Below are 13,234 nucleotides of genomic sequence, written 5' to 3' on the forward strand. Positions count from 1 at the left end.
GGCGATGAGCCTGGAGGGCAGACCGGTGATGTTGCGCGTATCAAGTGACATTGTTGTTTCTCCGACCGAGGACCCTAGTGACAACGCGAGGCAGGTTTGGCGAGTTTGTGGGCAGGGTGATCCTGAGGGGGTGTGTAGTTCTGATGGCCGACCGGAAAGGCGCCGTCAGGTTCTACTCTCAAAGTGGGACCTTGTTGGTCGGGCCGTATTTGGGAAGGGTGTTGTGCTATGAACCGGTGTGTCCTTTGCGGCGAGGAGGTGCAAAGGAAGACGAATGCTTCCTTTGGTGACCGGATTATAATCCGCTAGTAGACACATGGTGGTGGTGGTTGTCGGGACGGCTTTCCAGAATGAGGTTTAAGAGCAGTCAGTACTTATGGGAAAGTAGGAATTCAACGGTCAAGGTTCACTTCTTGTTCCCGCGGGTTCACACCATCGTTAATGTTAGGCGAGAAACGTGCCTTCATTCCGGGCTCCTGTGGCTCCACCACGTCGACTCCGTCCTCGTCCACGTAGTCGAAATTCAGGCCCCAGTAAAGGGCAATCGCAATCGCCAAATGGCGTTCCGCCTTCAGGAGCGTCGCAGGGATGTGGAGGATGTCGTTCTCTATGGTCACCTCCTTGTGAATTGTGCCAGATAGGGTTTCAAGCCAACAAATGGTTCAGCTTTTGGGTGGTGGTTCCCAAGTTGACGCCTAGACATGATGGGGGACGGGCCCCGCCCTTTGAGTGCCTATCGTCAACCTCCCTCGCTAGGCGCTCTGAATGCGGGAATGATTTGAGAAAGAATGGACGCAAGTAACGTGAAATGGATTTTAGGGATTCTTACCAAGGAGCGCCCGGCAACTGGAGATTGCCAGCTTGAATCTCATCCTGGCGGCCTTGGTCTGCCATTCAGCCTTCTCCGCATCATGCTGCTGCTTCAGCACGGCCATTTCCTTCAGGAGAACATCCATCTTGGCCGACTTCTCGGTGGCAAACTTGTCTTGCAAGGCCAGTATGTGGTCATTGTGGGCCGATAGCAATCCAGGCCATCGCGCAAAGGGAGTTTGTTTCGCTCGCCCACTTCTTGAACCAATTCTTTGAACGACGACATTTTCAATGACGAACCTGGCGAGCGCTAACCAAATCGATTGTGATTTGGCCGAGAATCGAATACGCCTTTGTTCCACCGCGCGAAGATGCGAAAGAGGTTCCAAATGAAGTGTCGTCGGGAAGCTCCAGTAAACATCGCCGGCCCAAAGCACTGAGAAGAGCATCTTCCGCTTGCTTCAAGTAGCAGCCGCTGTGCGAGCAGGCCATGATGATATCGACCAACCCGAGATCCGGCATGCGTCTCTGATTGACTACAAAGCGACGGCAGTCGTCTATTCCAACATTTCGAGGGGAGCAATTCCTCTCGCTAACCTCGTCTGTCTCTACCCACTGCTTCGCCCCCATGACTACACTTGCGAGCACCCGCGAAACGGTTGCGAAGGAACTCTCAGCCTCGATCTGCCCGGAATACAACAACATAATCGCGTTAGTGAGAGATATTAGAATCCGGTGCCCTCGAGCGCTCTCCGTCCGTCCGACGGACCGGCCAAACACCTCCGGCAGCACGCGTGGGGCCGATGCTATTAGGGCTAATTCATCAATTGAAATCCCGGTACTTTTGCGCTCTTGCGGGCGGGAGCCAATGAGCTATGTTTTGACTGTTGGATTGGCAATCGTGCTATTGCATTCAGGGCGGATCGAGGCTGAGAAGCGGTGCGCCCTTTCCTGTGCTGTACATGTACACCGGTGCCATGTTCTGCTGTCGCCGCAGTTGGAAAGCATTCTGCAACCGTCGGAGCCACAAGTGCGCACACAGTGCGTCTTCCCAAAAAGCTTATCAAGTCGAAACCGCCACCATTATGTAAGCGTGCTTCACGCTACCTCCTGGCAAAACTTGGAAGTCCCTTTGCAGAATTCCGCTTACCCTATCATCCTTCAGTTCGCCGCGAGTCCCGATGCAGCCCGATGCCGGTCGTGCAGGATATGTTGTGCGGGAGACACTTTTCGTACGGACTTCCGGGCGGCCGCGGTCGAGACTGGTCGAGAGCGCCAATTTTCGAGTCACACAGACAGACAGACGAACGGGAGGCCGCAGCGGGATTATCCACGTTTTTACTCACAGACCTACTGTGTGTACCAGGAGATATGAGTATACAGGAAGTTAGTAGATTCATTCCCCTTCTACGGACGGAGTTATCCAAAGCCACTGCTTCCTTTCGTGTCCGAGACGGCTAAGCTTGCGAGGAACACTGATAATGCAGTCGGGCAAGGACGGCTTCCTTGCAGAAGCCCCTTGGCTCTCGGTTAGTTCCTCTGTTGTTGTCCTCTGTTGTTGCACGACGCTCACATGTTCCTTCGGCAGACGGAGATGTCATCTATGAGCCGTGAAAACTGCGTAGGACACGGCATGCCTCGCTCCTATTCTGGCACTTCAGCAAGCCGGGGTAGAGAAGCAGGATTCGGCATGTCAAGTCGGAGCTTTCGATTCTCCACCAGCAGGACAGCACGGACACCCAATGCGATGAAGTCTATCCAACATTACTTCAATCCTTCCTTCGCAGATGAGGAGGTAGAGGATAAATACCTACAGCAGGTGCGTCCATCCGTTTGACTGTCGTTCTCGAGTTTTTCGGGTACGTTTTTCTGAATAAAGTCAAAAGATGTGGTTCTATCGCAAGAAGCAGATGCAGATGGCCGCTATATTTATGTTGATCACATGGGTGCTCGTGGTTATTTGTCTACCTCGTCCCTGGGGCATCTACGAAAGTTGGACCATCTTTGGCGTCATCGGGCCTTTCTCCATCGCCATCCCTATTCTCGCTACCTTGAATTATCCCATGCGCCATCACTTTCTGTGGCAAATATCCTTGATCGGTGCCATATGGAGTACGCCCATCTCCTTTTTGTATCAAATGTATGACTGTGGTTGGTACACCAGGCCTTCGCTCGGCGGTTTTGGAGGCGGCGCTTGTGGGAACAGAGACTTTGCATCTCTGCTTTTCTATGCAGCCGCATATCCCGTTCTCGGTCTCTTCGTCATGAGGCAAACGAGATTATGGGCTCTTGTCTCTTCTACGGCCTTCTGCGCGCTTCTCGCAGTGTTTGTTCTCCCACGAAGAATCAGTTGGATACGGAACTTTCTCGTATTTGCTACGTTCAGCTTGTTGAGCAATCTTTTGAGCTACACACAAGAAATGGTGCGTTGAGCTCATTCACATTTGTGTCGTAGATGTCGATTTCATTCTTCTTTTTTACTCAGGCTGACAGGAAAACTTTTCTTATCGGTGAACAATTGAAAGTACAAATCCGCGCTACGGAAAGGGCACAACATCTCGAACGCGAAGCCGCGGCCAGCAAAAAACGCTTTATAGCATATATCTTCCACGAAGTTCGCGTCCCACTGAACACTGCATTGCTCGCCGTTCAAGCGCTAGCCGGAGAGGGTGTGTTCAATAACTGCGACAGCAGCCAAAAGGAAATTGTCGAAGCGCTGTCGGGGGGTTTGGGAATGATGGGGACAGTCTTGAATGATGTCCTTGATTTCAATCGCATGGAGGAAGGAAAATTCGTATGCGCCAACGATCCGCTCGACTTCCACGCTGTGATTCGGTCGCTTTTGGTCTCGGCTCGTGCGTTGGCAGCAAACAAAGGCATCGAGCTTCAGATGGATCTGGATGAACAGATAGACAGAGTATCTGAGCGTAAGATCATGACAGGCGATCCAATGCGGTTGCGTCAAGTGATGTCCAATTTGATTTCGAACGCTTGCAAGTTTACCTCGGAAGGCACAATTAAAGTGTCCACCCGGCTCATACGTCCTACCGATGGGGAATTTCTCGTTGTTCCCTCGGATCAAGGCAAAACGCGGACGATGGCAAAAAGCGGTGACCAATGTATGGACATTCACGTCATCGACATACAATGTCCAGAACCGTCACACGACCCGAATGTTGCCCTCATTCGTAAGTGGCTTGTTTTCTACCTTGTCACTTCTCGGTCGCACCCTCAACATCTTTTTGGTTTAGGCATAGAAGTCGAAGACTCGGGAATTGGAATTCACCCTTCCGACCTGCTGGAGAATCGACTTTTCTCTCCTTACGTACAAACCGATGAAGGGCGCCGACAAGGTGGAAAGGGCACGGGACTGGGACTGGCCATTGTCCGGCATATTGTGCAATTATCTGGCGGGAGAGTGGGTGTGCGCAGCAAACCGGGTGTCGGTAGCACATTCTGGATCGAACTGCCATTCGCATTACAGAACAGAGAGGATGTCTCAGAGGATTTTTCAAAGGAGCGTCAGGACATGATGACGCCCGTCAGCGTGCGATCGTCTACCAATTCGATGCCTGAGCCATATCTACCTGCCTTGGCTGGGATGAATAGGCGTGCGGACTCGGATGTCGAGACGGATACCAGTGATATACATGACGATAGAACCCCAGAAGAGGCAACTGGCCGGGTACGAAATGCGCAACATGACCGACCGAGACCCGGAGTCAGTGCAGTCGCCGAAGCAAAAAACATGGCGAAAACACAAGTAGTCCCGCAGGATCAGCCACCAGGACGGCCATTACCATTGCAAACGAGCGACAGCACCCTGTCAGGAGGCGCCAGTACCTCTCGAGACTGTCCAGGATCGCACCCGCCAATGTCCATCCCAATCCCACCCGCCTCTATTCAACTCCTATACCCAACCCCGCCAATCTCGGTTACGCCAACGTTAGCAATCAGCCGCCAGACACTCAGCATTCTTGTCGTGGACGACGACAAAATCACCCGTCTCCTCATGTCACGGATACTGAGCCGTCTAGGCCACAAAGTAACTTCGGCATCGGACGGGAGCATGGCGCTGTCCCTCATGAAGGAGAGCACGTATGATTTGCTTTTTTTGGACAATCAGATGCCTGTGATGACTGGTATCGAGTGCATTCAGCGGATACGGGAAGAAGGGAATAGTGTGTGGGCATGTGGGGTAACGGGGAACGCGATGAAAGAGGATCAGAATGAGTTCAAGGACGCCGGCGTTGATCGGTTGGTATTGTTCCGCTCATTTTCGCTTGCTTCATTTGTTATTTATCCATCATTTTGTTTATCTTTCCTGTCAGGGTCTTGACAAAGCCGGTCGCCGAATCGGACCTCAAAGTCGTAATTGCCCTGGTACTTGAACAACGAGAGCGGTCCAACGGGCGACATCGATAACAGCCCAAGTCCTACGAATCGACCAAGTTCGTCGGAATGCGTGACTTTCTGTCTGTACCTACGTTCTTTTGTGCAGAGTACTCGGGGCTGGTACCCGATCATGTCCCCGGACTGTAAGTCCCTTAGATTTTGGGTAGGGATATAATTAGAAGCTTGTTCTGGGTCTTTGGGCCTTTTTTTGGGAGGAAAGTTATATTGTTTCCCAGCGGCGTACCGGTGGGTTGAATAAACATGGCGGCATACGTTTGCTGCGGACGGTCTACCGCAGACGACAACGGTTTCTCGAGTTGTGCACTACATGCACCTACGACTTTATCCAGTTGCATTCGGAGAGTAGCCTCATCGCTGGAGGCTGCAGAGGCCGTTGGTGGTCGATTGGACTAACGGGAAGGCTGTTGTTGGCCGGCCGTTGGAGAATGTGAAGGCATTGATTGGTGGTGAAGTGTGAAACTCTGAACATTCAAGTTCGAACGGCAACGTTGTCAAACGAGTGCAAGGATGGAGCAAAGCAGAGTCGCATTTTTACGGAGTCTAATCTGCGGGAGCCATCTATGTACAAAGCTAAATGTGCAATGCTAGCAAGACGAGTGAGCACTCCGATGCTCTCTCCGCTCACCCCACATACGGCGGCAAGGCCTCCCCACTCGCTTCCCCCCTCGCCCTCGCCGGCTCCTCCACCAAATACACATAACAAGGCCCCTTATAGTCCTTTGTCTTAAGCGCATAGGTGCTAGTCAAAACAGCCCCATTCCGCTCAAAGAATCCGAGCAAATCCATGATCTTGGGGGACTCGTATGGTTGGTAGCTTTGCGGTCTGTCGCCTCTAACGAGCAGGCGGTGCCAGCCGGTCCGGATCTGGCAGGACAGGGTGGGCTCCTGGACGGTCCAGGCGGGCGGGAGGAAAGTGAGCATGTGTGGTGCGCAACGGATGAAGACGAGTTCTTGGTTATGGTGTTCAAGGATTTGGATGTAGGGCATTGTGATGTGAGGAAGATTTCCAGGCAGAATGCGGTTGAAGTAGAGCGGACGAAGACGGACGTCGTAGCACGATCGGTTTTGAAACCTGTAAATGAGGAGAGAACACAACCGACTCGGAGTTAGCGAGGTGACCGGAAATCAACTACTGTACAGTACCAGTATAGTAGCCCTGGAAATGTTCGATCGTGCCGGTCATGCAGCCGCTTGCGGTCAAGCCTCGAATTTTTGCCTCTGGACAAAGATCCCGGCGTGCTGTCAACCACCGTTCACGACCTGTCAGAAACCTCTCTGACATTTTTACCTATTGACAGTTTGCGCGCTGTCGATCGACATCAGAACCAGCCAACTATAACTGCTGTCCGGAAGAGGAATTTGCTGTCTCTGCAGCTTTGAGTGAAACAATCGATCTTTCGACTAGTAGGATGTAGCCTCACCATCCTTTCAAATTTACGAGGATGCTAGCAGTATGCTGGGCCGATGGGCCCGTTTTTGTGGGTATTATTTGCAAAGTGTATGCTATGTGTACTGAATTATGAAAGAACACGAGAAGTGTCTCCGCTCTGATGCCAAAAATGTCAAACGCTATCCCTAATCTACCTATGCGCAAGCTACCCCTAAAAACTACCTAAGTACGATTTCGGGCGCACCCAATTACCAAAAGAAGGTATCAGTACAAAAGCATGTCCCCAACACGTCTCTAATACTCTATCATCCCAGTGTCTTCGTACAGCGGGTTCTCATGCATGCCTTCCGGGGCGGTATAGAGTGGATTCACATAGTTGAACGCCCGGTCCCGCGTCTGGTGCTGCAGTGCGGCCCGTTCACGCAATTGGGCTCCGCGACGACGGCGGCCGACGAAAACCGCGGCCGAAACGGCTCCTAATGCCGCGATCCCGCCACCTATGCTAGCAGCTGCGGCGGTGGTGGACGAGGAGCCGGTGCCAGTGCCGCTGGGTGTAGCGGTGACTGTTGTCGTTGTGGTGGACGTGCTGGTTTCCGTGGTGGTTTTCGTGCGAGTGGTGGTTTCGGTGGTGGTGGATGTGCTAGTGTCGGTTTTGGTGCGGGTGGTGGTGGCCGTGGTGGTGCTGAACGAGGTCACCGTGGCCGGGGATACCGAGACCGTCGTGGTCTTCACCTGCGTCTCCGTCACAAAGGCTGTCTGATGCTGGGTGACTGTCTCTGGCGCTGCCGTAGAAACCACTGTCGTTGTTTCGGTCGTAGTTTGCGTTACGGTGGCCTTGGCGGCAGTTGTGGTGGAAACTACGGTCTCCCGCTCGGTAGCTGTGCTGGTAATGTACGAAGTTGATGCCGATTCGGTGACTGTCATCCAAGAAACCGGGGCATGTTCAGTTACGGTTTCCGTGGCCGTGGTCGTGGCCGTCGTTGTTGTAGCGGGTGCTGCGGTGGACTGAGTTACAGTCACCGTCTGGGTCTGCGTACTAGCTGACGCAGTAACCGTTACCGTCTCGGTTTGAGTCGCCGCAGAGGCCGTAACCGTCACCGTCTGAGTCTGCGTACTAGCAGATGCAGTAACCGTCACCGTCTCGGTTTGAGTAGCCGCAGAGGCCGTAGTCGTCTCCGTCACGGTAGAAACACTTCCAGTCTGAGTTGTCGTCGCGGTAGTGGTCGCAGTCTCCGTGTCGATCTCGGTGGAGATCGCAGTTGTGGTGCTTGTAACCGTGCTCGCAGCCCCGACGCTGACAGACGTGACCGTCGAGTAGCTCGTGTAGTAAAAGTTATCCACTTCAGTCGAGACAGCCGTGGTGGTGGCTGTAGCGGTGACCGTTTTTCCCTCCGCAGTGGTGGTCGCTGTCTCCGTGTCGATTTCAGTTGAGACCTCGGTCGTGGTGCTCGTAACAGTGCTAGCGGGACGCACGCTGACAGACGTGACCGTCGAGTAGCTCGTGTAGTAAACGTTATCCACCTCAGTCGAGACAGCCGTGGTGGTGGCTGTAGCGGTGACCGTTTTTCCCTCCGCAGTGATGGTCGCTGTCTCCGTGTCGACTTCAGTCGAGACCTCGGTCGTGGTGCTCGTAACCGTGCTAGCGGGACGCACGCTGATGGACGTGAGGGTTGAATAGCTTGTGTAGTAGAAGTTATCCACCTCGGTCGAGACAGTCGTGGTGGTCGACAGAGCCGTAGTTGTTTCAGTTTCGGTGGCCGTCTGAGTTTGTATCGATGTCTGCGTCTGGGTCTGAGTAGCCGTACTAGTCGCCGTCGCGGTGGCCGTCTGAGTTTGAATCGATGTCTGCGTCTGCGTCTGAGTTGCCGTGGCCGTCTCAGTGAAACTTCTTGTTTGGGTATCAGTGGCAGTCGTCGTCTGCGTATTCGTCGTGGTCGACAAGGAGACAATTGTGACCGCAGCTTCCGTTGTCGTCACGGTTTGACTCAATGTATTGGTTTTGGTGCTGACCACACTCGAGGTGACGGTAGCCGTATCCGTCTTGGTGCTTAGCACGCTGGAAATCACGGTAGCCGTATCGGTCTTCGTGCTAAGCACGCTAGAAATCAGAGTGCTGGTGGCCGTGGCCGTGGCCGTAGTGGTCTGGGTTTCCGTGTTGGTCTGTGTGGCCGTCGCCGTGGCCGTTCGGGTGCTGTAGATACTAGAGGTGACAGTGGCCGTATCAGTCTTGGTGCTGAGCACACTTAGAGTGCTGGTCGCCGTGGCCGTCGTCGTGGTGGTCTGGGTACTCAGAACGCTGGTGGTTGACACAACTGTCGTCCCGGGCGCAGTCGAAACAGTTGTAACGGTAGAAGTAGATGCAGGCTGTGTTGTCGTAGTGGTTGTGGTCAACGCAGGCTGTGTTGTTACGACCGTTTTAGTACTAAGAACGCTCGAGATCAGAGTACTGGTGGCCGTGGCCGTGGCCGTGGCCGTGGTGGTCTGAGTACTCAGAACGCTGGAGGTTGATGTCACTGTCGTCCCGGGCGCAGTCGAAACACTTGTAACGGTAGACGTAGATGCAGGCTGAGTTGCCGTGGTGGTCGTGGTCGAAGCTGGTTGCGTCGTTACAACCGTCTGAGTACTCAGGACGCTCGAGGTTGACACCACGGTCGTCCCAGGCGCAGTCGAGACAACGGTGGACGTCTGAGTGGCAGTGGACGTGGCCGTGGCAGTAGAAATGGCCGTGGCGGTAGTAGTCGTCGTGGTTCCGGCAAGCGTGGAAGTCACCGTTGCCGTACCTTTTACTAGCACACTCGCAGTCGAAACGCTCGTAACGGTAGAAGTAGATGTCGCCGTTGCCGTAGATGTTGAAGTGGCGGTCGCTGTGGTGGTTTTAGTAGTTCCGGCAAGCGTGGAAACCACAGTCGTCCCTGGAGCTGTGGAGACACTGGTAACCGTAGACATTTGGGTAGCTGTGGAAATGCTCGTGATGCGGGAAGTTGATACCGAAAGTACTGTACTAAGCGACGTCGCAGTAGTTGTGGCTGTCGCAGTGGAGATCGTAGTAGAAACCGCCGTTGTGGTCGAAGTGGCAGTAGAAGTAGCCGTGGCAGTTGTGACGCTTGTGATGCGGGAAGTTGATACTGAAACTACTGTGCTCAGGGAGGTCGCAGTAGCCGTTGCTGTAGAAATTTTAGTAGAAATCGCCGTCGCTGTAGTGGTCGAAGTGGCCGTGGCTGTTGCCGTGGATGTTGCCGTCGCCGTTGTGCGGTAAGTGGATACCGTTGTAGCCGTCGAAAGTGAAATCGCCGTTGTCGTGGAAGTGGCGGTTGCAGTAGTGCGGTAAGTGGACACACTCGTAGCCGTCGAAAGTGAAATCGCCGTCGTTGTGGAAGTGGCGGTTGCGGTTGTGCGGTAAGTGGACACACTAGTAGCCGTTGAAAGTGAAATCGCCGTTGTTGTGGAAGTGGCGGTTGCGGTTGTGCGGTAAGTGGACACACTAGTAGCTGTCGAGAGTGAAATCGCCGTTGTCGTCGATGTTGCAGTGGCCGTTGTGCGATAGGTCGACACACTAGTAGCTGTTGCAGTCGTTGTGGAAGTGGCCGTGGCGGTCGTCCGCTGCGTGGAAACGCTCGTAGCGGTGGCCGTGGTGGTCGAGGTGGCGGTGGCTGTCGCCGTCGTGCGCTGCGTGGTCGTAACCGTGGACGTCGTGCGCTGTGTGGAAATGGATGTCGTAGTCGTTCCGCCAGCAGGCGTGGGAGAGTACACCTTGAAGTAAACTTTTCGAGGGAGAGGAGTTAGCCCATACATCCGCCATCGAAACGCAGCAAGACAAACTCACCTCCTCCCGAGATATCTTTATTGCCAGAAACATTCGAGTCCAGCAAGTAGAAGTCTACGGTGGTATCGGCGGTGGAGGTGATATAAACGATGTACTCGCGTGTAGCGCTACATTGCCACGGAAAGGAAGCCATTAGCCGGGAGGCGCTCGATAACTCCGGAGTGCTTGAAGCGGGGAACTTACAGGCCACCCGTTGGGCAGTAGCTATTTCCGTTCGTCCAGAAAGCCAGAGGCTTGGTGGCCGCGCAAGTAACGCCGAGGGCGGTGGAGAAGAATCCCGCATTTGGACCCCATCCGTTTGCATCACACCCTGTCCCGCCGTCCGCGGTGGATGAGGTGTAAATGCAAATAGGATCGACCGAATTTCCGTAGTGATCGTACAACCCAGTTCCGATAAGCTTATAGGTCACTGCGAATGGAACGTCGTATTACAAGTAGTCTCAGTGAGGCGTTGGGCCAAATACTCCCAACTTACCTCCTGCCTTGAGCGTATTGGTATATTGCGGCACGTTATTCTTGGTGACATCCATATGGATTGAGCTATGCAGTGTGTCCCAATCGTATCCCGCCGGGGCATTGAAAGTACGAGTAATGGCGGCATACACAGGTGCGAGCAACAGCGAGGCCATCGCCATCGCCAATTTCAACGGGGACCTCATGCTGAACTGCTTGGGTATCTGGGGTATTGACAACTTTCGACGAACTCAACGGAAGTTGACAAAGAACTCTACTCTGGAGAAAAGTTTCGGGCAAAGTGTTTCGTCTATAGTGTGAAGGCCAGGGCGCCGCTGGACAGTTTTCCAACATATATCCTGTTGAGCCGGAATGCAGGCAGGATGCATCCCTGGCTCAGAGTTTGAGCCATACTCGTTTGGTCAACATTCCTTTGCCGGAAAACGTGCCAAATTTAGAGACCTGCCTGTCCGGTTGATGAGCGTAAACAAATGACATAACCGCCAGATTGTGTCCCTCTATCCTCAGTGTCGCAGCTCGATTGTAATATGGAGTTGCTTGTAGCATTTTGCCGATGCGATCGAGCTTTGTTTGCTGGGTTCGTGCAAAGCCACGACTTTTTTCATCGGATTGTAGATTGTGTTCATCGCATATTACCCTTCGGCAGGCGTGTCCGTCGTTCATGTCGGCCGCACCCGCGTGGTTCCGCAACCTGCTAAATCCGGTATGGGAAGGGTTTTGTTCGTCTTCTTTCAGTGATGTGCTTTGCCAATGGAGCGGAGGCGGGGTTTCTTCAAGCCACACGTGGATACATTTCGACAGCGCGCCTACCCGTCATTGTTTTCCTGCCAGTTGGCATGACAGTGCTTTCCTATCACCTCCTTTCCTGCCGCTCTTCCGCAGCGGTCCTGCATGCTAGCCGCATCATCCCTTCGGCCGCTCGCAAAGGATCGAACAAAGAACTACCCGCTATTTAGCTCCGAAGAAACAGAAATTCAGGATGCTGTGACTACCATGGCACACGCTGTGATCATAATAGACAGAGCGGACAGTTCATTCTCGAGAACTTTGGGAGAGGGGTGCGGATGATACAAAAAGGAGAGATCTGGTTCGAGCAAGCGGGGATATGAAGCAATTTGAAGACATCAAGCAGCATGAGGCAAAGATTGACGAAGAGAGCTGAGCCTCGATTCAAATAGAATTCGAGGGATGGGACGAAAGTCATCAAAAACACAAAGATGTTGGGAGGGCGGATTGAGATCAAAACCTACAAAAAGGGGAGGGAGAAGTGCTCCATGTCGAATACGCCGTGATACAAAAAGCAGAGGAGGGAAATAGAACTGATATGCTGAATCAGTGTGCGGGGGTGGGAGGGGATTGGGCGAAGTGGGTGTGTGTACAAAAAAACTATGTGCAGGTAGGTGGATCTACAGACCCAAACAACTTGTGCTGGCGGGTGCTGGGCAGCGGTCTTAAATCGCCATACAGATGGCGGAAATGGTGGAGACAGAGTGGACGAAAGTAGGTACACAAGAGGAAATGTCGAAAACGGATCGGAGTCGTAATGTCGGGTGTTGCGGGAGTTTCAATGGTGATACGAAAGCGCCCATGCCCCGCCTCTCTGTTGTCCCGGCTCTGGAGCCAACTGGGGATGTTGCGCCATATCAAACTGCGCGAAAGTGTCTAGCACAGGCGGGATAGCCGACCTCGCCTTGCTGATCAGATTCGCGCTCTGACGGGCCGTTTCCGCCAGCTTTGCACCGAGGGAGCATCCGCCGCCGCCGGGCTCTCCTGGGGGTATCCCTCCCACCGGCCCCATAGCCAATCTACTCCGCTTCCGCGGAAGCGTCCCGTTGAGAACCCGCATGCCAGCCTTGGCTTTCGCGCGGGCCTGCAGCTCGCCGGTGATGCATTCGTCTCCGTGGCTGGTATGTCTCTTCAGCGCGTCGCTTCTCGCGAAGCCTTTACCGCATAATGGGCACACGTACGGCCGCTCGTTGTTGTGCAGGCGCATGTGTCGCTTCAGGTCGTGATTACGGCGAAAACAGAGGTGGCAGTCTGGGCACGGGTGTGGTTTGCCTGCGTTGTGGCCGGCGATGTGCGCTTCCTGGTCGGCTTTGCTGGCGAAGGACTCGATGCAGCCGGAGAACGGGCACGTCAGGCGTGTTGATATCCCTACAGTACCACCACCACCACCACCTACACCTCCGCTCTCCTCCTCTCCTTCCAGCCTGTTGTAGGAGCCGTTCTCCCAAGTAGATGACTGCTGCTCGTCCCATTCGAGGGTCATATCCCGCGAGTTCGCTAACGACCCATCCTCCGACATCGCAGGATGCTGATAC

At 53.8% G+C, this 13,234-nt stretch overlaps 5 protein-coding genes across 5 annotated transcripts; 2 read left to right on the forward strand and 3 right to left on the reverse strand.

Moving 5' to 3' along the window:
* Positions 1 to 304: 304 nt before the first annotated feature.
* EV422DRAFT_193305 (uncharacterized protein) lies at positions 305 to 1,399 on the reverse strand. Its single transcript, XM_053065225.1, has 3 exons — positions 830 to 1,399; positions 462 to 761; positions 305 to 373 (listed from the first exon to the last, which is right to left on the reverse strand). The coding sequence occupies exons 1-2, from the start codon at positions 1,257 to 1,259 to the stop codon at positions 646 to 648; spliced, it is 546 nt and encodes a 181-aa protein (XP_052923144.1). The 5' UTR covers positions 1,260 to 1,399; the 3' UTR covers positions 305 to 373; positions 462 to 645.
* Positions 1,350 to 2,284, forward strand: EV422DRAFT_193268 (uncharacterized protein). The gene is made up of 2 exons (XM_053065224.1): positions 1,350 to 1,897; positions 1,976 to 2,284. The coding sequence occupies exons 1-2, from the start codon at positions 1,439 to 1,441 to the stop codon at positions 2,183 to 2,185; spliced, it is 669 nt and encodes a 222-aa protein (XP_052923145.1). The 5' UTR covers positions 1,350 to 1,438; the 3' UTR covers positions 2,186 to 2,284.
* On the forward strand, positions 1,959 to 5,508 carry EV422DRAFT_538970 (uncharacterized protein). Its single transcript, XM_053071014.1, has 5 exons — positions 1,959 to 2,629; positions 2,697 to 3,233; positions 3,296 to 3,998; positions 4,062 to 5,067; positions 5,142 to 5,508. The coding sequence occupies exons 1-5, from the start codon at positions 2,384 to 2,386 to the stop codon at positions 5,233 to 5,235; spliced, it is 2,586 nt and encodes an 861-aa protein (XP_052923146.1). The 5' UTR covers positions 1,959 to 2,383; the 3' UTR covers positions 5,236 to 5,508.
* Positions 5,509 to 6,674: 1,166 nt separating this feature from the next.
* EV422DRAFT_538974 (uncharacterized protein) lies at positions 6,675 to 11,241 on the reverse strand. Its single transcript, XM_053071015.1, has 5 exons — positions 10,915 to 11,241; positions 10,623 to 10,848; positions 10,440 to 10,546; positions 10,181 to 10,377; positions 6,675 to 10,108 (listed from the first exon to the last, which is right to left on the reverse strand). Exons 1-5 carry the CDS (start codon positions 11,096 to 11,098, stop codon positions 6,911 to 6,913), a joined length of 3,912 nt encoding a protein of 1,303 aa, XP_052923147.1. The 5' UTR covers positions 11,099 to 11,241; the 3' UTR covers positions 6,675 to 6,910.
* A 1,581-nt stretch (positions 11,242 to 12,822) lies between these two features.
* EV422DRAFT_483560 (uncharacterized protein) lies at positions 12,823 to 13,047 on the reverse strand (the record flags this gene model as incomplete). The annotated part of the gene is made up of 1 exon (XM_053067345.1): positions 12,823 to 13,047. A coding segment is annotated over one exon (225 nt), but the record flags the coding sequence as incomplete, so codon positions are not given.
* Positions 13,048 to 13,234: the final 187 nt, after the last annotated feature.

Source organism: Fimicolochytrium jonesii (genome assembly GCF_025526975.1).
Source record: "Fimicolochytrium jonesii strain JEL569 chromosome Unknown EV422scaffold_23, whole genome shotgun sequence".
Classification (NCBI taxonomy): Eukaryota; Fungi; Chytridiomycota; class Chytridiomycetes; order Spizellomycetales; family Powellomycetaceae; genus Fimicolochytrium; species Fimicolochytrium jonesii.